Below are 24884 nucleotides of genomic sequence, written 5' to 3' on the forward strand. Positions count from 1 at the left end.
CTCAGTGTATGTCTACTGAGAAAGAGGACTTTTCTGATATGACCCCCAGACAAAGATCGCCCTTGGGGGACGGCGCAGCTGTAACACCGCTACATAATGTACAGTGCAGATCCAATCTTTGCCAATTGTCCCCAAAATGCCAGGCCCACGAGCAGCCTTCAGTTGCCCATCTCTTTAATCTTCCATCCAAGGCAGTCACTCGGCCTTTCTTGGTCTTTCATGACGCTGACACTACGGGAAGAGCTGGCTAGCTGTTTAGCAGGTGTCCCTCAGTTTGGGTTCATCTGCATTTCCCCCCTGGGATGGGATCAGTGGAGCGTTTTCCGCAGGAAGGCCACAGGGATATGTTGTGTCCTCAGCACAACCGTTCGCTACGTGGTGATCGGTCCTGACAGGCGGGTCCACCAGGCGGCGGGACTACAACTCCCAGAAGGCCGCGCGCGCCCCCGCGGCCGCCGCCGGGTCACGCGGGTGCCGTCTGGGCCACGTGACGGTCGTCCAGGTCACGTGGCCGCGGCGCGGGTCACGAGAACAAACACGGCCACAGCGCTGCCTGGCCGGTCCTCTGCGGCGGGACATGGCCAACGTCTCCAAAAAGGTGTCGTGGTCCGGACGCGACGTGGATGACGATGAGGCGGCGCCGCTGCTGCGGAGGGTGGCGCGGGCCGGGGCGCCGGCCGGGGAGGACACGCCGCTGCTGAACGGGGCCGGGCCCGCGGCCGTCCGCGCGGTGAGCCCAGGGAGAGGCGAGCCCGGTCGGATCCGCGCCGCGGTCGCCGGTCGCCGGGAGCCGGGCCCGCGGGGACGCGGCGAGTCCGTGCTCGGGCAGTCCTAGTGGCAGAGGCGGGAACGCGCCCCGGGTCCCGCTTGGTAAACGGCAGGGCGAGCTCGGAACCTGGGCCCCGGGGTTCTGGAGTCCTGGGAGGCGCTCGGCCCGGTGACTCTCGGGGTCGAGGAGCCGGCCCATTATCCTCGGTGTTAAGGAGCGTGGGAGAGCCCAGTCGCACGCCGCTGTCGAGTCCCGGCAGCATGAAGCTAATTTATCTCCTCACAGTTTATTCCTTAGTGGATTTAAAGGGAAGGCAGATGGTCTTCCGTTTAGGTAACCTTTTCCTTTTTTTGGGGGGGGGACACTGTATACACGAGCAACTATTTTTACTGCTTTTGAACCCCAAGAGATTTTAAGAGCTTAGGTTTCAGAGTTTCCTTTTGCAGTGGGAATATCTGGGGGACTCCATCTTTACAGGGAGCGGGACAGACCTTCAGGGCGACCTTAGGAATGACAAGTATGTGCGTTCAGTTTCCCTTAGCAGTTCATTGAAATTGAAGCACAGTGGTTGAAATGTGCTTTGCAGGTCAGCACAGAAGTTTGTGTCCTTAAGTGAATTTCCGTGTGTGTTAATTTTGAGTTAATGAACTTCTTTTGTTGATTGCTTGGCCTTACTCGGTTTTGTGATTGTTTTTTCGTTTTTCTCCTCTTATCCTAGATCTGTCCATTAAACACTTGTGTGGTGTTTAATGAGGAAGGACTCAAGCATCAGGCTGTTTCTCTAGAACTTATCTAGATTTCCCCAGCCCCCAGAAATGCATCAGACAATGAAGGTCAAAGTCTGTTCCTTGAGTGGGATCTTCTGTTGAAGTGCTTTCTGTGTCTGCATGAGAAGTGACATGAAAGGGGCGAATTTGCAGTGGTGGGGATATGGATGCTTTGTTGTTTTCTTCTCAGAACATTTGTTTCTTTTTTACTCTTTAAAAGAAGGTAATCTGAAGTTTACAAACCAGAAGTATGAAACTGGCTTGGCTTTAAGGGTGACAGGTAGAGAGATTGGAAGCTTCGAGGTTGAATTGGGGTTTATTTCGGTACTGAATATGCTCAAGAGTTTCCCACTTTTCTTTATGCATAGACGCAGGAGTTCGCTTTTTTTTGAAATAACCTGTTGATCTCTTCCCTTAAAACTCATTCCCTTAAAAGAACCTTTGCGAGCTTTTTTGTTTGTTCATTTGCATTTAATAACAAGTGACTAGCTGCTCTTAAACAATTTAAAACATAATTTATTGTGTGCCTGTCGTGTGCCCGGCTGCATGCAGTTTGCCTGGGACACAGAGGTGCATGATGCAGCTTCCTTCTTCCTGGCTCCAGGCTCCTGGAAAACCAGGCCCAGTGCTCTGTGAGGAAGGCGTGAGGGACCCCAAGGGCAGGAGAGGTCACACTGGGTCCAGTCTTGGAAGAGTGCATGATCCTCAGGCGGGTAGACAGAGGGGAAAGATAAAGGGAGTGAGCATTTGGGAAGTAAGTCGGAGTGGGGAGTGGAGACTGGGGAAGGAACCGGGGTCGACCTGTAGGGGACAGCTGCAGGCTTCGAATTTAGCTTTATCTTGTGGGAGAATCCTTCAGGAGCTGGAGAGTCCAGCCTTGAAGAATCCTGAGACTGCATTGCGTGGATGGGGTGGGGAGGCAGTGGAGGCATTGGTGCTAGGAACTCTGCTCTGGACCAGCAGAGGCAAGTGCTGCGGCCTCCTGTGCCTCAGGCTCCTCACCAGCAGGAAAGCTAATATGCTTCCAGCCCCGAGCACCGCTTGTCACAAGGTGGTAAACGCTAGTTACTCTCAGAGGTATTAAAAATGGCAGCTTGGAAATGATCATCTCTGAGTTGCTGTTCCTGGGGCGACTCCCCTGCAGCTGACTGAACTCCTCGAGGCTGGCTTTCTTGCGGGAGCATTGGCTCTGGACCAGAGGCTTGTAAGCTGCTCTCAGACCAGGGTCGTTTGAACTAAAGTGACAGCCCAGGCCAACAACCGCTCTATGAGAATGTTCTGGTGAGCTGGACAGGAGAGCTTGTCTTGCCACCTCCTGGTCCTTCATGGTTTGTTGCAGGGTGTCCAGAGTTGGAGGCTGGTGTTCTTGCACCTGGCATGGGAACCTGCCAGGCACCATGAGGTGGCTGCTCTGGGCAGCCCCGGGCAGGGTGGGCTGGGGGCCGGCCTGAGCTCAGCCTCCATCTGGCTGGAACCAGGCCATTCAGGGTTGCTCTGCCCTCTCTCTGGCCCTCGGCCAGTCGTGCCTGAGTGTGGGGTGAGGGTGGGTCATCCAGCAAGTTGCTGCCCGTCCACCCCTGGGGCGAGGAGAGGGTGAGGTCAGCCAGCAAGTCATGGTCATGTGGGCAGCAGGAAGCAGAGTGTTTTGAAAACTTACAGAGGGAAATCTGAGCCAGAAACAGAGGCTCCGGGTGTGGGGGTGGGTATTTGCAGTGTTTGTAAATGCGGGTCCTTTCCAGGGACCTCAGCTTCGGGAAGCTCCGCCTGAGGCAGCCTGAGGGGTAGGACCCTCAGGTTAGTGTTTAGAATCAGTTTTGGGGATCTTACTCCTCTGGGAACTGGCGTGTTCTGCCCTGGTGGCCTGGAGCCACGGGCTACGGTCGGAGTATGGGGGGCCGGGAGTGGGTCATGTGCAGGCAAGCTGCAGGGACAGGTCATCACCATCCCCGCCGGCCCCTTGAGCTCTGCTCAATGTAAGGGAGCACCCCGTCTTTCTCGTAACTGGCTCCCAGCCCCAGGGCAGCCCTTCCAGGAAGTCCCTCTGCCTCAGCGCCCTGTACTATCCTCCTCCCCCTCCTCCTCCTCCTCCTCCTCCTCCTCCCCCTCTCCTCCCCCGCTTTGCAGAGTCCAGGCCCGCCCCCTCAGCTGACCCTCCTCTGAGGGCTCCCTCAGGCCTTTAGTGGTACCTGCCCAGGTCTAGTGTGAGGAGCTCAGAGTCTGGGGGGGCGGGCAGGAGAGGATGTGGGTACCACCGGACAGTGCAGAGAGCTGAGGACCAGGGTGGGCCCAGCCTCGTCAGAGGGTCCTGGGAGGCCTCCCGGGCAGAGGCTGCAGCACTCAGAAAGCGAGGTGCAGCGGCGGGGCTGTTCCCATCTGGCTCCCTCTGCACATCATTCATCAGGTCTCAGCCTAATGCGCCTCCCCAACCCCGAACTGGGCAGGCTTCTCCCTCAGGCTCTGTCATCGCCCTCAAAGCCTTTCTCACGGTTTACACTGACTTTTGTTTATGGGCAGCATGGTTTTTCTGACTGTAAGCCCCTGGCTACAGAGGCCCTGTGCCCTCAGTGCTGGGGGGCATTGGGCTGGGAGGGGCGGTTAAAATGCAAAGTGGCAGAGTGGGCGGCAGGCAGCCTTTAAATTGTCTGTGAACTTTGTTTTAATGATGGTAAAAGCACATAACACAATTTATCATCCTAACCATGTTTAAGTGTACAGTCTAGCAGCATAAGGTCCATCCACAGTGTCGTGCCGCCGTCACCCCAGCACCTCCAGAACTTTCTCATCCTCCCAAACTGAACCTCTGTCCCAGTAAACACTGACTCCCCACCCCTCCCCCAGCCCTTGGCAAAGGCCATTCTGCTTTCTGTCTCTATGAATTTGACGTCTCATAGCAGTGGTATCATAGGGTATTTGTTTTTTTGTGACTGGCTTCTTTCTGTTAGTACAACGTCCTCCAGGTTCATCCATGCTGTAGCATGTGACAGGATTTCCCTGTTTTTAAGGTTGAATAATATTCCATTGTGTGGATGGACCACCTTAGGTTTATACATTCATCTGTCGATGGGCATTTGGGCTCCTTCCACCCCTTGGCTACTGTAAAAATGCTGCTATGCACGTGGGTGTACAAACACCTCTTTGAGACCCTGCTTTCAGTTCATTTGGGTAGATACCCAGAGGTGGAATTGCTGGATCATAAGGTAATTCTATTTTTAACTTTTTGAGGAACCGCCATACTGTTTTCCACAGCAGCTGCTCCATATAACGCTCCCAGCAACTGTGCACAAGGGTTCCTGTTTCTGCACATCTTCACCAGCGCTTGTTATTCTGTTTTTTAACCCTGGCCATCCTCACAGCTGTGAGGTGGTATCTCATTGTGGTTTTGATCTTCATGTCCCAAGTCTTTGGCCTGTTTTGTTAATCCGCTTGTTTGTTGTTATTGGGTTGTAGGGGTTCTTTACGTATTCTGGATATTAACCCTTATCGGTTACATGATCTGTAATTTTCTCCCATTCTGTAGGGCTAGTTCCTTTTCACTCTGTTCATTGTTTCCTTTGATACACAGAAGTTCTTCACTTTGATGTAGTATCATTTGCATTTAAATTTTTAAGTAATTGTAGATTTACAGGAAGTTGAGAAGACAGTACAGAGAGGGCCTGTGTGCCTTCCTCCAGTTTCCCAAGGTGGTTCCGTCTTACCTCACGGTAGTAGCGTGCCAAAGCCGGCATTGATGTTGGCACAATGTGTGTGAGTAGCACCCTGCCATTGTCACACGTGTGGATGTGTGTGAGCACGTCCATCAGTGCCCTTGTCCTGCCTCTTACAGTCACCCCCTCCCCCCCAAATCTGTCTTCCCTCCAGGTCTGACCTTTCGAGCACATCAGGTCTCTGGAACCACATGGTCTGAAATCTTTCAGTTCTTTCGAAAGCATGGAGATTTCATCCAGGCTGTTGTGTGTATCAATAGTTTGAGGAACTACTAGTAATTAACTTGCATTTAAGAAAAGAGAAAGGAACAGACACAACAGATGAATCACTGAACTTCCAATAAATGGCTTTTTTCATCACAAAAGATATTTCCTAAGAGATGCCCATAAAGTTCAGAAAAGAGATGATGAAACCAGGAAGGTGCTGGAGGTGGGAGAGGGTGTGCCTGGGAGCTGTAGTGGGGGCGCCATCTCCACATGAGCGCATTTCCAGGTCCAGAATGGAGCTGTCCGGTGCAGATGTGTGCTCACCTGGTGTCCTCCCGGCCGGGTACTGAGGACCCGTTGTCACCTGAGCGAGTGAGTCCGTGCCATGTGGACTGTTCTGCCCCCCTCTCCTCCAGCCATGTGCGAGGTCGCAGCCTGAGCCTCGGGGACTGTTTAGGTGGCAGAGGCGCTGCTCTGCAGGGGCTGACTTGGTGCGGTGGGAGTGATCACAGGGTGCAGTCCATCAGTGAACAGTGAGATACAAATGGCCAGACCACCTGGTCTATGGCCTCCGTCTGTTGGGTTGGACGGCAGATGGGTCTTCTGCTTTCACAGTCCGACTTTCAGTTCTGCCTGTCTTTGCATGCCGTCTTCTCCGTGGAGACGTCCCTGTTCCGTGTTGCTGTGGATGGGCTGGCGACCGGCACACCTTTCCTGATGGCTCGTGTATGCATGGGGAGCAGAGGCTGCAGCTCCGGGCCCCCTCCTGGGTTGAGTTCACTCTGGAACTGGGATCCTTTCTGGGCCAGCGGGCCAGGCACTCCTGCCCATGCTTGGAGCTGGGGGGCCCGCCCTGCCTTTCTCATCAGATTCAGCAGTTTGGGGGCATTGTCGATTGTTTTTAAGAAAGAAAACAGCTATGCTTCTCTCCTCACCCACCCATTGTACCGACGTTTGCCGTATATACATAGAGAAAAGTGAAGTCACATGGTGGAGCAGGATGATGGTCTAGTGAACGCACCTGACAAGTTACCACCTGTTGTGGGGTGCACAGTGCTCCCCGGAATGTCTCCACCTCTAACCTGGAACCCGTGTCTGAGACCTTTGCAGCTGTGGTCAAGTTACGATGTGGTCAGGCTGGTGTCCTCATGGGAGAGGAGAGACGCGCGTGTATGTATACATGCACACACGAGGCCGGTGGCAGCGGAGCAGAGATTGGAGTGATGTGGCCACAAACCAGGGAATGAACACTAAGGATTGCCAGCATCCATCAGAGGCTGGAAGATCCTCCCCACGACCCTGAGAGGGGGCCCTCCCTGTTGACACCTCAAGTTTGGACTTGTGGCTCCAGAGCTTGGAGAGAACACGTTTCTTGTTTTTCAGACGCCTAGGCTGTGTGATTGGGCACAGCAGCCCCAGGAGGCTCGACATCCCCCAGTGGAGTCACCAGTGTCCCTAAAGCCCCCTCGTCCCCCTACCCCCCAGTAACCACCAGTAGCAGTAGGGCTAGTGCTGCTGAATTAAACTTTCTCTGCTGGAGTCACTGTGTGCTCAGGGCTCTGGCATGGTGGGCTCTGTGGTCCTTGTTCCTGTACTGCTTCGTGGTTTCTGCCAGAGGAGAGGCAGGGCAGGGTGCCCGGCTGTGTTTCAGAGGAGAACCGGGTCGTGTTTTCATGCCGTATGTTCCACACAGTGTTTGTGTCCTGCAGCGTGACTTGTTTCCCTGAAATGCATCTGTGAGCAGCCTGTGTTTTGTTCCCTAGTCCTGGCTTCCACCATGCCTGGCAGTGGGTGTGAGGGCAGTCACGTGCCAGGGTGTCCATCCTCTGTGGTTAACCTGCCCCTGTGCCCAGGAGTGCAGCCCCGCTTCAGAAAGGTCCTGCGCCAGAAAGGGGCCCATATCTGGGGGGCCTGCCTGGAGGCCTGTGACGGGTCCCCACCTGGTAGCCACTCAGTGCCATGATGGGGCTGAACAGAGAAAGATGGGGCTTGGAGGTGGGGGGATAGAAAGGCTCCTGGAGGAGGGGCCCTCAATCGCCAGGGTTTTCCAGGCCAGGGAAGGAGGGTGGCCAGGAAGACACTGTAGAACAGGGGAGGGTGGGGCTTCCCATCTGGAGGTTGGGCTCCTCAGTGACAGGCTGTGGGTCATGGGGACGGGCCTGGGGTCCAGCGCTGGTCCTGCTGGAGTCTCCCACACGACAGGTGTGGCTCTGTGCTCCACAGGCAGGGCCAGGCGATGGGGTAGTGCACAGTGCAGCCCGGCCCCATAGCTAAGCGGCCTGTGATTTCTCTTCTGCTTCTAGTCGCCCCATTCACCATTTTTCCGGATCGGACAGATGAGCAACGTGGAACTGGATGATGAGCTTCTGGACCCTGTGAGTGGTCATCCTTTCCCATTTTTGGAGCTCCTGCTCATGCCAGGCCCCTTCCTGGGAAAGTCAGGCCTGCTCTTGTGGAGCCACAGCCTAGAAGAGGGCAGACGGAAAACCTGAACAAGAGGATGGCAGACAGTGGCGGTTCTGTACAGAGCATGGGGACAGAGTGACATGCAGACAGTGGGGTCCGCAGAGCCTGGGCGACCAGGGAAGGCTGCTCTGCGGGGCCCTGTCCCCTGAGGCTGCCCGATGAGCAGAGGTTGGGGAGTACATGTCAGGCCAGGACCATTGAGCTAGCTGCTGTGTGCGGGCTGGGGGGCAGGTGCCGTGGGCAGGTGTGGGGCCTGCAGGAGGGCGTCTCGGGGTGGTGGGCCCTTGGACACGGGTGATGTCCACTTCTCCTGCCCCTGTGCTGGGGTCGAACTGTCCAGCAGCTGCCAGGGGAGCATTTCCCGAAACCCCCTCCCCCAGACTTGCACTTGACTTCCTCCTTGGAGGTGGCTCATGGTTCCGACTTGCATTTCCCTGAGGCTGCTGGTACCGTGTGTCCTTCGTGTCTTCTGGAGGAACTCTGTTCAGACCCCGTGCATGTTTCTTAATCAGGTTGTGTTCTTATAATGAAGCTGTAAGAGGTCTTCATATACTTTAAACACAAGTTGCTCATCAGTTACAGGATTTGCAAAAACTTCCGCTTGGTCCGTAGGTGGTCTCCTCACTTTCTGCCAGTGTCCTTGGAAGCACAAAAGCTTTTAATTTTGATGAAGTCCATTTGATATGTTTTCTGTTGCTTGTGCTTTGGGTGTCATGTCTAAGAAACGATCACCTAAGCCAAGGTTACAAAGATTTGCTCGTCTTATAAGAGTTCTATAGTTTAGATCTTCGATTTTTTTTTTTTTTTTTGCAGTACACGGGCCTCTCGCTGTTGTGGCCCCTCCCATTGCGGAGCACAGGCTCCGGACGCGCAGGCTCAGTGGCCATGGCTCACGGGCCCAGCTGCTCCACGGCATGTGGGATTTTCCTGGACTGGGGTACGAACCCATGTCCCCTGCATCGGCAGGCGGACTCTCAACCACTGCGCCACCAGGGAAGCCCCATCTTTGATCTGTTTTTCACTAATTTTGTACATGGTATAAGATAAGGGTCCAGATTCATTCTTTTGCATATGGATGCTCAGTTTTCCCAGCACCATTTCTTGAGAAAACTACTACTTTCCCTGTTGAATTGTCTCAGCACCATTGTTGAAGGTCAGTTTTTGTGGGGTTTTTTTTTTTTTTTTGGCTGCATTGGGTCTGCATTACGGATTTGTTTCTGGGCTCTCTGTCTGTCCTTGCACCCGGGCCACACTCTGCTAATGACTAGCTTTGTAGTAAGTTTCAAAAGTAGGAAGTTTGAATCATCCCACATCGTTTTTCTTTCTCAAGGAGGTTTTGGCCTTTCGAGATCCCTTGCGTATCTCCATGTGGGGTTTAGGCTCAGCTTGTCAGTTTCTTCAGAAATGCCAGCTGGAATTTAGAGGTGGCATTGACTCTTAACATCAAATGTCCCGAGCCACAGTATAGCTTTCCATTTATTAACATCTTCAGTTTTTTTCAACAATGTGTTGCAGTTCTTGGCGTACAAGTCTTACACTTCTTTTGTTAAACGTATTTTAGGAATAAGTTTATTTTCTGTATCTTACTTTTTATGCTATTGTAAATAGAGTTGTTTTCTCAATTTCATTTTGAGTCGTTCATTGCAAGTGCATAGAAATACATTTGATTTTGTATACTGATCTTATATCCTTCAATCTTACTAAATGTGTTATTAATACTAATTGTTTTTCGTGTACTTTTGGGGATTTTCTACACATAAGACCATGTCATCTGCAAAGAAGAGTTTCACTTCCTTTCTAATCTGGATGCCTTTCACTTCTCTCTCTTGCCTAATTGCCCTGCTGGTAGAACCTCCAGGACAGTGCTGAATAGAAATGCCAGAGCAGGCATCCTCGTCTTGTTCCTGATCTCAGAGGAAGAGCTTCAGTCTTTCACCACTGAGCATGATGTTACCTGTGGGTTTTTTATAGGTGTCTTGATCAGGTTGAGGAAGTTCCCTTTATTCCTGGTTTATTGAGTGTTTTTATCCCGAAGGGTTGAGTTTTGTCAGATGCTTTTTGTGGCGACGGAGGTGTTCATTTCATGTGGACTTGGTTCTTTATTCTATTGGAACAGTATCAAACTGTTTTTACTTTCATACCGACTCACCCTCTGATTGTCCAGACACCTCCTGAGTGTCCTGCAGGTCAGTTTGTTCTGACCCTAACTGCCCGGCATCCATGCAGACCCACAGGCTGAGGGCTCAGTCCCACGAGACCCCCCGACCTCAGATGCCAGTGACAAGTCCAGGCTGTCACCTGTGCTTCTGACTGACCAGCTGTAAATCGGGGTTCCCACGCCCCCACCTCGGGTTCCGTAACTTGCCAGAATGGCTTGCAGAACTCAGGGAACACTTTGCTTATGTTGCTGGTTTATCATAAAGGACATGACTCGGGAACAGCCAGATGGGAGAGATGCCCCGGGAAGGTGTGGGAAGGGGTGCAGAGCCCCCACGCCCTCCCCGGGAGCCACCCTCCCAGCACCTCCCTGAACCCCTCCATTTGGGGTTTGTGTGGAGGCTCCATTTCACAGGCAGGACTGATTAAATCCCTGGCTGTTGGAGATGAGCTGCTTGCGTCTCCAGCCCGTTCATCCCGTCATGGTCTTCCAGCCCCAGCCCAGACACACTCGTCACCCAGAGATGCCAAGGGGGTGGGTCAGAGGCCGGTGCCAGAACCTGGACGTGGACCACAGACATCTTACACTAATTGCTTTTTGGGGGTCAACCCACCACACTAATTGCTTTTTGGGGGTCAACCCACCTTGTGTTCCTGGGATAAACCCGCCTGGCCGTGGTGTTGTGGGACCTGGCCTGCTGGTGTCCTGTGGAGGGTCTGTGTCTGCCAGTTCCTGCCTTGTGCTCATCTAGCTTTGGGCTCAAGAGAGTCCCTGCCCTGCAGGATGAGTGAACATAGCCCCTTCCTCATTCTGCTTCATTCTTACATATGCTGGGTTGTCAAGCTCTGCCTCTTCCTCCCGCAGGACACGGACCCCCTTCACCCCTTCCCCAAGGAGATCCCACACAACGAGAAGCTTCTGTCCCTCAAGTATGAGGTGGGCCCCCCTGCTCCATGCCCTCTCCCATGGTGGCCGACCTGAGCCTGCGAGCTGGGGTCAGTTACTAGTGTGTCTGCTGCCCGGTCCACAGAGCTTAGACTATGACAACAGCGAGAACCAGCTGTTCCTGGAGGAGGAGCGGCGCATCAATCACACAGTGAGTCTGGCGGGCAGCTGGGCCTCATGGCCACGGTGTCCCCACCACCCCCCTCCCCTCTTGGCTCCAGCTGGTGTCCCGGAGTGAGCGCTGGCCGCTGCCCGGCGCGGAGACCCATGCGGGTGTCACATCATTACCACTGAGGAAGCTGTTCTTAGGGGTGTCGACTGTGGCGGCTGGAGCGTCAGCATCCAGTTATGACTGGGTTGGGGAGTTCCGTCCCACCAGTGCTCCACGACCTCTGAGATGTTGGTGGGGTTGCTCTTCCTGGGACTCAGGGTCCTGAGGGCAGCCCTGTGCGTGGTGACAGTCACCAGAGCAAGCCACGACGGGAGTCCCGCCTCCGCACCCTCCTGTGACAGCTCCCCCCCTCCTGCCCGCTGCCGCAGGCCTTCCGGACCGTGGAGATCAAGCGCTGGGTCATCTGTGCCATGATCGGGATCCTCACGGGCCTCGTGGCCTGCTTCATCGACATCGTGGTGGAGAAGCTGGCCGGCCTCAAATACAGGGTCGTCAAGGACAGTATCCTTTGTCTGTGGTTGCCCGGAGCCAGTGGGTCCACAGGAGGAGCCCCCACCCGTGTTATGCCATTGGCCAGGGGACGTGACTGGGTGGGGGCTGCATGCCTGGGGGTCAGGCTATGTGGTGACCCTGAGACGCCCAGTAAGTGCTCCAGGTCCCAGAGTCCAGAGTGCAGCCCACTGGGGAGTGGCGCCTGGGTGACACCACCCCGCGTGGTCCTTGACGAGCCCAGACATTGACAAGTTCACAGCGCGGGGCGGGCTGTCCTTCTCCCTCCTGCTGTGGGCCTCACTCAATGTGGCCTTTGTGCTCCTGGGCTCTGTGATCGTCGCCTTCATAGAGGTAGGTGGGCCCCTCCACCGCTCCCCGCTCCCCCACCGCCTCTGTCGGTGAGACTCACTGGCTAGACTGCAGTGGAGTCCTTGCTAGGCATCAGGCGGTTCAGCCAAAACAAAGCGCACCTGGGCCTTCCAACCCTGGCCCTGGCAGCTGTGCCCATCCACCCGTACAGCCCCTCGCCCACTTCACGTAGCAGGGAGCAGAGGCAGCGCCCAGCCCAGGGGTCCAGGTGGAGGGACCCACCCGAGGGGTTAGACGCTCCTGGGGCACCCTTCCTTCCTGTGCCCCTTTGCTTTTCCCTCGGGGCGTTGGAAGGAAGAAGGGGCAGCGTCCAGGAGCTTCTGTCTGAGGTGCAGTGCAGTGTCCCCCAGAGGGTGCGACAGTGCCGGCCCCTCAGCGGGTGTGTGATGTGGGCCTCCCATCATCCTGGGCACCCCCGCCTGCCTCGGGGACACTGAGCCCTCCCATGCCCGAGGCGTTTCCTCCCCTCCGTGGTTGCTCTGTGTATCAGTGGGGAGAGGCGAGAAGCCCCTACCCTGGGCGGCCTGGGCACTGCGTGGCGCGTCTTCCTGGGCCTGGTGGCGGCGGCGGCAGTGGCGGCTCACTCGGCCTGCAGACTCAGTGCTGGCGCCCCTCCTTCCAGCCAGTCGCTGCTGGCAGCGGGATCCCCCAGATCAAGTGCTTCCTCAACGGGGTGAAGATCCCCCACGTGGTCCGGCTCAAGGTGAGACGCGAGGCGGCCCCGCCGGGAGCTCAGGGCTTAGCCCAAGGGGCTTCCTTGCTGGGTGAGAAGCGTGTCATTTGTCTACCTCCGCCTCCAAAACTCGCCCAGACCCATGCTGTTTGCTGCTGACGAGCCTGCGTGTGGGTGTGCTGGCAGGTTTTATGTGAATTTTCTTTGGAAAATGGTAAAACTGTCGTACGTTCTGAATGACGCAAAAATACTTGAAGGTACATCTGTCACGATTGCAACCACATAGACATTTTAAGTTCCATACGGTGGTTAGTATTTCAGAATGAGAGTAGCTGTGTTGAGTGGTGGGTTTTTTCCTTTTTTCAGAATTTTTCTTAATCTCATTGTGCATGATCTTCTGGCTAACACACTGATTTCAAGGGGGTTGGGAGGTCATGTTTCCTCCCATGATCATTTTAGGGTGTGTAGCTGGCGTGCCTTGGTCTGGGTTTGCTGGCGGCATCTCTCCTGCTCTGTCTGGGGAGGAGGTACTCTGGGGAGCAGACAGGAGGCGGGGTGCCTGTGCTCCGTGCCCTGCAGCAGGAGGGCAGGGCCCGAGGTAGGTGCGGGTGCAGGAGCTTGGAGCCGGAGCCTGAGGATGGAGCGACAGCTGCTGTTTGCGTGTCTTGTGTGTGTATGTGACCACGTGGGACAGAAGGGCTGAAGAGCTGGCTGTCAGGAGAGCATCAGCTGCCAGCTCCCCCTCCCCCAGGATGCCCGCCGTGGGTGCTGGCCCCCTCTTTGGTGCTCATGCCTGCCGAGGGCTCACATGATTAGGTCCCTTCCCATGTGCAGTTTGTCGCTCAGGTTCTTGGACCACGTGTGACCTTTAATCAGACTTAGTGCAATTTCCTTTGTGTTCCAGACCCTGGTGATCAAAGTGTCCGGCGTGATCCTGTCCGTGGTTGGGGGACTGGCCGTGGGGAAGGTAACAGAGTGCAGCTGCCCCTGCCTGAGTCCCTCTGCACCCGCGGGGCCTGGGGCCGGTGTGTCCCCCCAGAGCCGCGCCCATCTGAACGCAGCCGTCTGTGCCTTCCAGGAGGGACCAATGATCCATTCGGGCTCCGTGATTGCTGCTGGGGTCTCCCAGGGGAGGTCCACGTCACTGAAGCGTGATTTCAAGGTAGGTCTTCCCTGCGCCCATGTCCATACCCCCAGGGCCGGGCCCCTGCCTCCCCTGCAGCCTCCTTCCCTTCACCTCTGAGGGTCCCTAGCATCCTGTCCATGGGGGCATCCTGTTGCCTTGGTGCTCTGGGTGAGTGTGCGTTTCTGCAAGTAAATGACCTGTATCTGTAAGCTCACAGGAATGCGTGGCCTAGAGGGGTCGGGAAGGTCGTGTGTGGGCTGCCGGTGCTCAGTTCTGGTCCTTCTTGCACAAACCTCAGCGTTTAAATATTGCTGTGAATGGGTTATTTTCTCTGGATGTTGGTGGGCAGGCAAGCTGCCCGAGACCCGACTCTTCAGTCCTGTGGGTTGTGAGCCCCATGGTTGATGAGTGGCTTGTCCAGAGGCCTCCCCGGTTCCTCCCTCCCCTCCCCCCTCACATTTGGGCCCACCTCCTCCCTTTCTGAGAGAAGTGCCCTTGGAGGCACTGGCTGAGACCCTCTCTCCGTCTGTCTTGGTTCAGATCTTCGAGTACTTCCGCAGAGACACAGAGAAGCGAGACTTTGTCTCAGCAGGAGCTGCGGCTGGAGTGTCTGCTGCGTTTGGGGCCCCTGTGGGTGAGGAGGGCGGCCCTGCCTGGTCTGAGAGCTCGGTGACGGCCCATGTAGAGGGAGCCAGGCTCTCCCTGCTGTGAGAGGGGTGGTTTTGGGGTTTATGGACTCAGTGCCTGGTGAGGGTGTGGGGTGGGCTTCTCAAGAGGCCCCGATGGCTGCCTCTGTTGTGGGCTCGGTGTCCTGGGGTCTGGGGGCATGGGTGGCAGTGGGTGAGGGTCTGTCTGTGGTTGGGCGGGCACTTCAGGGCTGGGCCACTGGCTGTTCCAGGTGGGGTCCTGTTCAGCTTGGAGGAGGGTGCATCCTTCTGGAATCAGTTCCTGACATGGAGAATCGTAAGTGCCTGGGATGGCCACCTTCCCGAGGTCGGGCAGCCCTGGCACTGGGCCTCCGTGGCTGGGTGGACGCGTGGCTCTCGGCCCACACTGTGGGGTCTGCACCTGAGCTTCCTGTCCAGCTGGTGGGTCCCTGAGCCGTCGGCCTGGTTCTCCTCCGTCCTCATCGGGACCCCGGGCCCCGCACACGTTCTTACCCTGGCCGAGCCAGTGGGGCGCCGGGCCACCTTCCCTCAGCCTTCGGAGGGTCTGGGCGCCACCCAGGTGACAGGAGGGGAGACAGTCCTTTTGCTGCAGCTCCTCCCCACCCTCCGGCCCTGGGCTCAGCTGCTGTACGCACTGCTGCAACTCATCACCACGGCTCTGACAGCACTCGTCCCCTCCTGCCTCTGCAGTTCTTTGCTTCCATGATCTCCACCTTCACCCTGAATTTCGTCTTAAGCATTTACCATGGAAACGTGTGGGATCTGTCCAGCCCCGGTCTCATCAATTTTGGAAGATTTGACACTGAGGTAACCCACGGCATCGTCCCCTGTTTTCTCTGGTTCTTTCTATGAGCAGGGCCCACGTTGTTTACTCAAGGTTCAGCCTGAGAGCTGGGCTTCTGGAAAGGTCTAGCTGTTAGCTGTGGGATAGGGCCCTTGTTTGTGAGCACCGGGGGCTGGAGGTGCTCCAGGAGGGTGCACGTGACCCAGCCGCGCAGGTTGTGGTGCCTGTCAGCCAGCGGGCACTTCAGGGGTGGCTCAGGTGCCTGCAGACTGCCAGGCAGCATCACTAGACTGGTGGCCAGCGCTCCTGCAGCAGTTTCTGGAGGCCAAGAGGCGCAGGCAGCGTTTCTGGGGCAGCCTGCGCTGCGCGCTGCCATCGCTGAGCCCAGGGAGCCGTTCAGGGGCTGGTCCTCACCCATGGACGCGTCAGAGGTCCTGGGTGGCTAGGTCACCAGCATCCTCTCCCTTGCTCATGGCCCCTCACTTACCCTTTGGCAAAAGGTCAGGCCGCCCCCTGGAGCCACCATGTGAGAAGGCAGGCGGTCTGCCCGAGCACCCGGCGTTTCTCTCTGGGGGCCTCCTCGCCCTGCGGGAAAGTGCCAGGGTTCCCATGCACAGGTGTGTCCTGTGAAACGTCCAGTCCCGAGTCTGAGCAGGAGCTGGTGGCAGTTTTCCTCACAGAAGGTCTGCTCTTTCTCCCTCTGCACAGACGATGGTGTACACAATCCACGAGATCCCCATCTTCATCGCCATGGGCGTGGTGGGTAAGGGCCGTCCCTGCGTGGGACAGCGCCGACCAGTGGGGACAGGGCCTGCGGGGCTCCAGGCCTGACCCGGCTTCGAGGGCCAGAGAAGCACGCGGTCTCCACCACTGCTGGCTGTCCAAGGACCGCCCGGGGCAGCGGGGAGGGATCCCGACCCTGGGAGGACCGGAGCCGCACTCTGGCTGATGACAGCCCCTTGGGAAGCAGACGGACCTGGGCAACACTCCTTACTCTGAAAGCCCGTGGGACGTGAGCCCTCCACCCAGCGGGCGTTTGCTGCCTGGGCAGCCTGCTCCTCTTCCCGAGTCCCGGACACGCAGCTCCTTCCTTGTCCCAGGTGGCATTCTCGGAGCTGTGTTCAACGCCTTGAATTACTGGTTGACGATGTTTCGAATCAGGTGAGAAACCTGTTCAGGGACTGAGTTGAGAGGTGTGGCCACACAGGGCATCTGAAAACTGACCGGTCATGGGCTCTTGCCCACGGGGCCATGTGGAAGCCACGTGCCAAGCACACTCCTCTACGGTGGTTTGTACGTGAGGGGACAGACCCACTTGGCAGGGGGACGGGTGGGGCCTGGAGGGTGGCCCCTGGCAGGCAAGGCACAGCCCATGGATCCGGCACAGCCCTGGGTTGATGCTCTTCTGGGCCTCTCAGGTCAGTGTCAGTGCGGTTTGTACGGGGCCGTCCTGACCTGGGCACGTTTGGTCCAACACAGGTCCTCTGCTGTTAGGAGAGCCATCATAGGAGCTCTCCGGTTTTCTGAAGCCTTAGGGGTGGGTCTTGGCATTCTTCTTTCTTGTCTTTTTGCACCAACTTAAAATGCAGTTGGGGAGCATCCGGGAGGCAGCCTGAGAGTGTTCAGGAGCCAGGGCGGGTTGGTCATCAGGTGAGCTCAGCATCCTGGACGGCTCTCCCGAGTTGCAGGCTCAGGTTGCCCTGGCTGCCGCCCCAGCCATCCCACAGCTCGGTCCACCCCGGCTCTTTGCTCCAGGTACATCCACCGGCCCTGCCTTCAGGTGATTGAGGCCATGCTGGTGGCCGCCGTCACGGCCACGGTCGCCTTTGTGCTGATTTATTCATCCCGGGATTGCCAGCCCCTGCAGGGGAGCTCCGTGTCCTATCCCCTCCAGGTAGGCGGCCAGGGCAGGGGCAGGGTGAGCCTTCCCAGATATGGGTGGGTGCCACATCGGCCTGGGGTCTCACCCCGGTCCTCTCAGAGCAGCGGCCTGACAGGTTCTGCAAGGGGACTGCGGAGGTGGGGTTGTGGGCCTGCAGGCGGAAACTCACGTGCACACGCTCACCACGGCACAACTCCTCGCAGCCCCTGTGCCTGTCAGTGACGAGCAGGTGAACATGGCGTGGTCCGTCCACACAGTGGGTTTCCTTAGTTGTAGGAAGGGTTGGAGCTCTGACACGTGCTCCCACACAGATGAACCTGGCAAACACTGCTGAGTGAAAGAAGCCAGAGAGCAAGGGCCACACATCGTGTGGTTTCTGTTTATGGGAAACGTCCAGGACTGAAAGCAGTTGCTGGTTGCCGGTGGGTGTGGAGTGTGTACTCACAGGCCTGTCACAGTTGTGGGTCTGGGGTGCATGGCTGGCTCTGGTGGGCCTGTGAGGTTGACCCACACAGCTTTGCATGGAGCCCCTGCCCTGGTCAAGGCCTGCAGGGGCCCACAGTCTGCCCAGTGAACTGTGGGAGTGTGCTCCAAATGTGAGCCTTTGGATCCCCACGTGCCCCAGGGACAGACTCGCCATGCAGCCTCTGCCTGGCCGGATGGCTTCTGAAGCCCTCACTGGGCCAGGGTCTGGCTCTTGGGTCCTGCCTCCCCTCCAAGACAGCAGCCTGACCCCGCCTGTTGTGTGCTTGGTGCCTGATGCTGTCCAGGCCAGGACACTGTGTCCCACTGGCCTGTTCTCTTTCCTGACTTTGCAGCTCTTCTGTGCCGATGGCGAGTATAATTCGATGGCTGCAGCCTTCTTCAACACCCCAGAGAAGAGCGTGGTCAGCCTTTTCCACGACCCCCCAGGTGTGTGCCCATGCTCTGCACTCTGTGCTGTCAGCCGCAGGTCCCCATGTGGGCCTGTCCCCTCTGGCCTGGTCTGCAGCTGGCCCACAGACACTGGGCCCAGGCCTGGCTGATGGATTCTGGCCGAGCCCCCACTGCCTCCCTGCAGGGCTGGGTGCACTGGAGCGTGGGGGCTGGCAGGCTGGGGTTGGCTGGTGGCCAGTGCTTGGGAGGGGCCCAGCCAGGCTCCCCACATGTCTCCTTCCCTCCCTGGAGGCCGTCCTGTTGTTCAAGACAGTCTCACCTCCCAGGATGAGTTTTTCTTCTGGGCGCTGCTCGCAGAGGTCACTCTCAGTCAGAAAACAGCCTGGTGACTCGTATACCAGCGAGATGCCTTACCCAGCTTCACGTTCTTAATAACAAACAGGCTCAGACTGGGCACAGACCTGCTTCCACTTCCCCCGTTTTCGGTTCCGCTGGGTGGAGGCGGGAAGGAGGGGCGCACCCCCGAGATCCAGAGTGGCTGCTGCGACGTGCTTGCCCGTCTGTCTGTGGCTCTAGTTGTTTCCTGTCACGCCAGTTCTGGGAACTCCCTGGTTCTCACATCTGCGTATGCGTGTGTTTGTGTGTGTGTGTGTGTGCGTGCTGCAGGAGTTCATGCAATTTAACAGAAAGGCTTTTAAACGTGGGCGAGGCCGAGCCCCCAAAGATGCTGAGCAGGCCATACAGGCGTCTCCAGGTCCCCTGGGGGTGCTGGCTCCCGGGTTTGTGTGACGTCTTCCCACTTTTGGAGTCATCTGGTGCAAGGTGGTGGCCGTGGCGGCCATGGCCTCCCTCCTGCACCCTCCCCTGACCCCTGGTGGACTCAGTGCCACCCTTTTCCATGCAGACCTCAGCAGCCACCTTCCCTTGGCCCAGGTCACCGTCCTGCTGGCAGCTCTGGGCCCTGGTGGCCCCAGCTCCCCTCTGCCCTGCCCGCTGGGCTGCCGTGCTCACACTCTGAGTGCTGGGCCCCCAAGACCCGGCACCCTGGCCTCTGAGAAGGGGGTGACTCTGGGGGTCTGGGTGTGACCAGGAGGCTGTGACGGGCTGCTGGGCAGGCAGCTCCACCCAGGGTTGAGTCTGCATGGCAGGCCCTGGCCAGCGCCCTGTCTGCAGGCTCCTACAACCCCATGACGCTCGGCCTCTTCACCCTGGTCTACTTCTTCTTGGCCTGCTGGACGTACGGGCTCACGGTGTCGGCCGGTGTCTTCATCCCATCCCTGCTCATCGGAGCTGCCTGGGGCCGGCTCTTTGGCATCTCCCTGTCCTACCTCACCGGGGCCGCGGTGAGTGGGGGTCTTAGGGGCCGGCTGGGCTGGGAGGAAGGGGCGGTGTTCCCGGTGCCCACTAGGGCCACCGTGGGCCAGAGCAGGGGTCGTGCGTGCGTGTGGCCTTCAGGGAAGGCACGGGTGTTGGGAGAGAGCGTGGTGTGGAAGGATGGGGCAGGTGTAGGAGTTGGGGCCTGGGAGTGCGGTGTCCAGGCCTTGGCCCCGGAGCTGCCTCCTGGCTTCCTCCTCCCACCTGCCTCCATGGGCTCCTTGGTCTTTATTCTGTGAGTCTTCTATTTGCATCTTAGTTGTTCAAGTAAGACTTTAAAAAACTGTAAGAGGGGCTTCCCTGGTGGCGCAGTGGTTGAGTCCGCCTGCCGATGGAGGGGACACGGGTTCGTGCCCCGGTCCGGGAGGATCCCACATGCCGCGGAGCGGCTGGGCCTGTGAGCCATGGCCGCTGAGCCTGCGTGTCCGGAGCCTGTGCTCCGCAACAGGAGAGGCCACAGCAGTGAGAGGCCCGCATACTGCAAACAAACAAACAAACAAACAAAAAACTGTAAGAGACGCACAGCAAGCCTCCCCTCACTGGGTCCAGGTCATGTGTCCCAGGTTTCCTTCCAGACACGGTTTTTAGTTTAGTTTTGTTTTTTTTTAATTGATACGTGACTCACATACCATAAACCAGTGCTCCCCAACCTTTTTTGGCACCAGGGACTGGTTTCGTGGAAGATAGTGTTTCTGTGGATGGGGGTGAGGGATGGTTCAGGCAGTAATGCGAGCGATGGGGAGCAGCAGATGAAGCTTCACTCGCTTGCCCACCGCCCACCTCCTGCTGTGCGGTCCAGTCCATGACCCGGAGGTTGGGGACCCCTGCCATAAACTCCCTCCTTCTGGAAGTGAACGGTTGGGTGGCTCTTTAGCCTGTTTGCAGAGCTGTGTAACCGTGATCGCTTCTTAGTTCCAGGATGTTCTCATCACCCCAAAAGGAAACCTGTCCCCATTAAGCAGTCACATCTGTGTCCCCCTTCCCCAGCCCCTGGTGGCCACTAATCAGCTTTCTGCCTCCGTGGATGTGCCTCTTCTGATTGTTGTAGATTCATGAAATCACGCTTCATGGCCTTTTGTGTCTGGCCTCGTCATTGAGCACCATGTTTTCAGGGCTCATCCATGTTATAGCACGAGTCTGATTTTCACTTCGTTTTAGGCTCCCTGGTGTGGCGCAGGCATTTGTGCACGGACTCTGGTCACTGCACACACGCGGGGTGCCCCCGCCCCGGCCGTAGTGCACACCCTCCTGCCTTAGGCTGCCAAGTTCTGCAGGTGGCAGAGTTCACCCGGTGCGCCCCGAGAGGGCTCAGCCAGGGCACTGACAAACCCAGGTGATGCTGCCACGGACCGTGCGTTGTGTGAACTGTAGGATTTCCTCCTGCGCCCAGGGCTGTCAGTGCATCTTGGTGGGTTTGGCTGCCACTTTCCCCCAGCATCCCCTCTTGTCTTCCCTGCAGGTCTGGGCAGACCCCGGCAAGTACGCCCTGATGGGAGCAGCTGCCCAGCTGGGTGAGTGCTGGCTGCGGCATGGGCGTCCGGAGGTCAGAAGGGCCACTCCCCCAGCGTGTGGCTGGGCAGGGTCACCGTCCCCATCTGGTGCTATCTGGGGGGGCCGGTACACAGGGTTGCATGGACAGAGTGGGAGCTGCACAGGGAACACGGGACGGGCTGGCGGCGCAGCCTGCAGAGGCTCGTGCCCCCCCAACCCTCCCTTCCCCTCCCCGCCTCCTGGCAGGTGGGATTGTGAGGATGACGCTGAGCTTGACAGTCATCATGATGGAGGCCACCAGCAATGTGACCTACGGCTTCCCCATCATGCTGGTGCTGATGACCGCCAAGATTGTGGGGGATGTCTTCATCGAGGTGCGGCTGTGGGAGAGGCCGCCTGCCTTGCTCGCCCTCGCTCTGCAGCCCCTCCCCGTGCCCCTGGCCTCGGAGCCTGAGGCTGGGAGAAAGACAGGCGGCCTGCGGCCGCCGCAAGGGAGGGGGCCCTGTGGAGGCTGCTCCGCAAGCAGCCTCTTGCATGGCCATGCCCGTTCTCTCCCCAGGGCCTGTACGACATGCACATCCAGCTGCAGAGTGTGCCCTTCCTGCACTGGGAAGCCCCAGTCACCTCACACTCGCTCACCGCCAGGTACCCCTCCCCGGGGCAGGCCCGCAGGCTGGGGGGCGGGTGCTGGACGCCCCGGGAGGCTTGGTGGGGGATCCTGGAGCAGGACGTGGGTGCAGGGCTGGTTCCCCCGGGGCAGCACCTGGGGGTCTGGGCTCCTGGCCCACCTCGTCTCCAGGTTTCCTGAGTCTGGCCACTTCCTGCGTGTTGAGCTGTTCGGGAGCTCCCTCGGGCCCGTGGTGGATCACAGCGTGTCTCTTCCACAGGGAGGTGATGAGCACACCAGTCATCTGTCTGCGGAGGAGGGAGAAGGTGGGCATCATTGTGGATGTGCTGAGCAGCACGGCGTCCAATCATAATGGCTTCCCTGTGGTGGAGGATGCCGACGGCACGCAGGTACCACCCAGCTGCAGGAAGCCGGGCTCGTCATCTGTGCCGGCGAGTGTTGGGGGGCGTGGTTCCCATGAACATGGACACCCTGCTCTGGGGTTTCTGGTAGAATTCCGCTGGTCACGGCTGTGAAGACAGGTCCGTGTGAGCGCTGTCCCCGCAGCTTGGGTAGTTACTGATGCGCCTGTGTGTCCTGTGGTCACACCCCAAGCTGCACCCCCAGCTGAGGAGTCGCAACTGTGCCTGTCAGGAGGTCCTGATGGAAGGTGCAGCGACGTCTGGGCCACGGTCTGCTTTTTGCCCCCACAAATGCTGTGGTCTCTTGGCACCTCGTGATTGGGGTCCTGCCTCCCCTCCTGGGCGTTTGGGGATCCGTGAGCCTGTGCAGGTGAAATGCCTGCAGCAGGGCCAGTGCCTATAGGCAGCCAGCATCGCTGGGGACCCTGGCTGGAGCCCCCAGGCATCCCGGTGCTGTTGCCTGGCCCCTCTGGCCCAGGCGGCAGGGCAGGCCCTAGGTCCCATGTCCCAGGTCCTCTGCAGACAAGGGTGTTTTGTTTCTTGTGCAGCCAGCCCGGCTCCAGGGCTTAATCCTGCGCTCCCAGCTAATCGTCCTGCTCAAGCACAAGGTAGGCTGTCGGGGGTGGCGGGAGAAGGGGGTGGCAGGAGATGCCGGGCAGGGCCCTGGGCTGTTGCCCACTGCCTGCCCCCCGCCCGCAGGTGTTCATAGAACGCTCTTGTATGGGCCTGCTACGGCGCCGGCTGCGGCTGAAGGACTTCCGTGATGCCTACCCGCGCTTCCCCCCCATCCAGTCCATCCATGTGTCCCAGGACGAGCGGGAGTGCACCATGGACCTCTCCGAGTTCATGAACCCCTCCCCCTACACGGTGCCCCAGGTGCCACAGGGGCGGTGGGGAGCAAGGGGCCTGACCCCCACTTCCAGAGCCTCGTGCAGCCACCACCCCTGACGGCGTTCTGGCTTCACTGGCCATTGCGGACAGGGGTGGGGGGCGAGCTGTGTAGGAGGGTGGAGGTGGCTACAGAGCAGGATGTGCTGGCTGAGGTGGGGGTGTGGCAGGGGGGTGGCAGGTCCTGCCCTGCTCCTGTCCCGGGGTGGGGCAGGGGCCGGCGGGCGAGCTGAGGCTGCGTCTACATTGCAGGAGGCATCTCTCCCGCGGGTGTTCAAGCTGTTTCGGGCCCTGGGCCTCAGGCACCTGGTGGTGGTGGACAACTGCAATCAGGTGATGGGGGGAGCCCACTGCCTGCTGCCTACCAGCCTGCCTGCCCACCCGCAGGGCTCCCCCAGACTATGCTGTCCTCTGCACACAGGACAGGGGCATCCACAGAGGCAGAGGCCGCTGGATCCCATGACCTGGCTTTGCTCCCACAGGTGGTCGGGCTGGTAACCAGGAAGGACCTCGCCAGGTACCGGCTTGGGAAGGGGGGCCTAGAGGAGCTCTCTCTGGCCCAGACGTGAGGCCCTGGCCCTGGCACCTCCCCCGGGGTGCCTGCCTCGCTCCCCAGGCAGCGGCGGATCCAGCGTCCTCCAGACCTCGGGGACAGCCCAGCCAGCGTGTGACACGTGTGATCTCTATGTGATCTCTTTGTGTTCTCAGTGACCCCCTCCCCCCCGACCTCATTCCTTCACTCTCCAAGATTTCACACGCCAGCTCCTGTTTCCTGACTTCGAGGAGTCAGTTTGTAGAACTGCTGCTCTTTTTCTGAGAGACCGCGAGTGTGCGTATGTATCTGCATGTGTGTGCACGTGTGACAGCTGGCAGGCTGGGCCCTGTGGGTCCGAGTACTGCAGCCCCCAGGACGGGCCCATTGCCTGGAAGCAGTGCACCCTAAGCACCGCCAGCTGGAGGCCTGGGCGACTCGAGGCTGCAGCAGAGGCCTCTGGTCCTGTCCCTCTCAGCCCTCAGCTCAGTTTGCGGCCGTGAGATTTGGGGTCTGGGTAGAAACACAAGCTGGACACATGAAGGCGAGGGCTCGGGGGAGCAGGACCACCTGGAGAGCAGACCCTGAAGCCGCACTCCCAGACACCTGTGCACCCCAAGCCACACCCACTTGGTGCAGTGGGCTCTGAGCCGGGGTCTGGGCCAAAGGGGAAAGCTGAGACCTTCCTTTGGGCCCGGACCCCCAAGTCCAGCCACACCTCTATCACAGCACCCGTGTGGACGGCACAGGGAAGGCGGGTCTTCTCAGCACACGGGGGCCCCATGGGCCCCTGAGGACCCCCAGCCCCGAGTGATGTTCTGGGGCAGCTCTGCTTCCAGTGTTGGGGGCAAGTTGTTTCTGGGATGAGCTGGTGAGCCCAGAGCAGGGATGCACCCCTCCCAAGCTGGGCAGTGCCAGATTTGGGATCCTGTGTCCCCAGTGCCCCACGGGACTTTTATTCTAAAGTGACTCACGTCCCCAGCCCACTTCTGTGATGAGGTCCGTGGATGCCTTTGTGGTAGGTTGGCGGGCACTCCACCTGGGTTTTAGCCCCTTTCAAGGGGATGGGGCCTTGAAAGGCCTCTTCCTTCCTGGCAGGGGAGCCCTCCATGGGGGGCACGGGGTCCAAGTGTGGGGATCTGAATAAGAGAAATAAAGGAATTGTACCCAGACAACCGGTGCCAGCTTCTTGTTCCCATCCAGCGTGGACCATGGTCCAGTTTCCCAGGATTCACAGGCCCACTGGGCGGGGGGGGGGGCAACCCAGGATGTGACCCTCCTTCATGTGTGGTGCAGGTAGGCAGGGCCCCAGCGGGGACACCCCTGAGAGGGAGATGCAGGCGAGAGGCTCAGAGACTCACAGGTGGGGAAGCACCTGGGGCCACCCCACCCCCATGGGAGGGAGGCCGCTGGCCACTGCATCCTTGTCCACATTGCTCCTGGGGCTGCTGCAGAGCCCTCGGGAAAGGCACTCTTTCCTTCCCCCTGCATCCTGGCCACCGTCCTTGTCTG

The 24884-nt window shown here is 58.4% G+C and overlaps 1 protein-coding gene across 3 annotated transcripts; it reads left to right on the top strand.

The window, feature by feature from the left end:
• Positions 1-521: 521 nt before the first annotated feature.
• Positions 522-24564, top strand: CLCN7 (chloride voltage-gated channel 7). 3 transcript variants are annotated; one of them, XM_081257701.1, is made up of 25 exons: positions 522-730; positions 7751-7822; positions 10936-11007; positions 11102-11167; positions 11557-11689; positions 11922-12031; positions 12672-12752; positions 13627-13689; positions 13801-13884; positions 14389-14482; positions 14747-14811; positions 15207-15323; positions 16009-16063; positions 16401-16461; positions 17056-17194; positions 18001-18094; positions 19232-19401; positions 20892-20943; positions 21170-21297; positions 21483-21568; positions 21811-21940; positions 22501-22560; positions 22652-22828; positions 23093-23173; positions 23323-24563. In XM_081257701.1, the coding sequence occupies exons 1-25, from the start codon at positions 578-580 to the stop codon at positions 23407-23409; spliced, it is 2430 nt and encodes an 809-aa protein (XP_081113827.1). In that variant the 5' UTR covers positions 522-577; the 3' UTR covers positions 23410-24563. The 3 variants fall into 3 exon arrangements, with proteins under 3 accessions (XP_081113827.1, XP_081113829.1, XP_081113828.1); XM_081257703.1 differs by lacking the exon at positions 22652-22828 and having other exon boundaries at positions 23323-24564; XM_081257702.1 differs by lacking the exon at positions 7751-7822.
• The last annotated feature ends 320 nt before the right edge of the window (positions 24565-24884 follow it).

The sequence above is a fragment of the Mesoplodon bidens genome, assembly GCF_964165515.1.
Source record: "Mesoplodon bidens genome assembly, chromosome: 15".
Lineage (NCBI taxonomy): Eukaryota > Metazoa > Chordata > Mammalia > Artiodactyla > Ziphiidae > Mesoplodon > Mesoplodon bidens.

Coding starts and splice junctions, on each gene's coding strand:
- CLCN7 (XM_081257701.1), top strand. CDS start 578: ATGGCCAACGTCTCCAAAAAGGTGTCGTGGTCCGGACGCGACGTGGAT. Junction 13,690..13,800: donor GGGGACTGGCCGTGGGGAAG/GTAACAGAGTGC, acceptor TGTGCCTTCCAG/GAGGGACCAATGATCCATTC. Junction 14,483..14,746: donor TGCGTTTGGGGCCCCTGTGG/GTGAGGAGGGCG, acceptor TGGCTGTTCCAG/GTGGGGTCCTGTTCAGCTTG.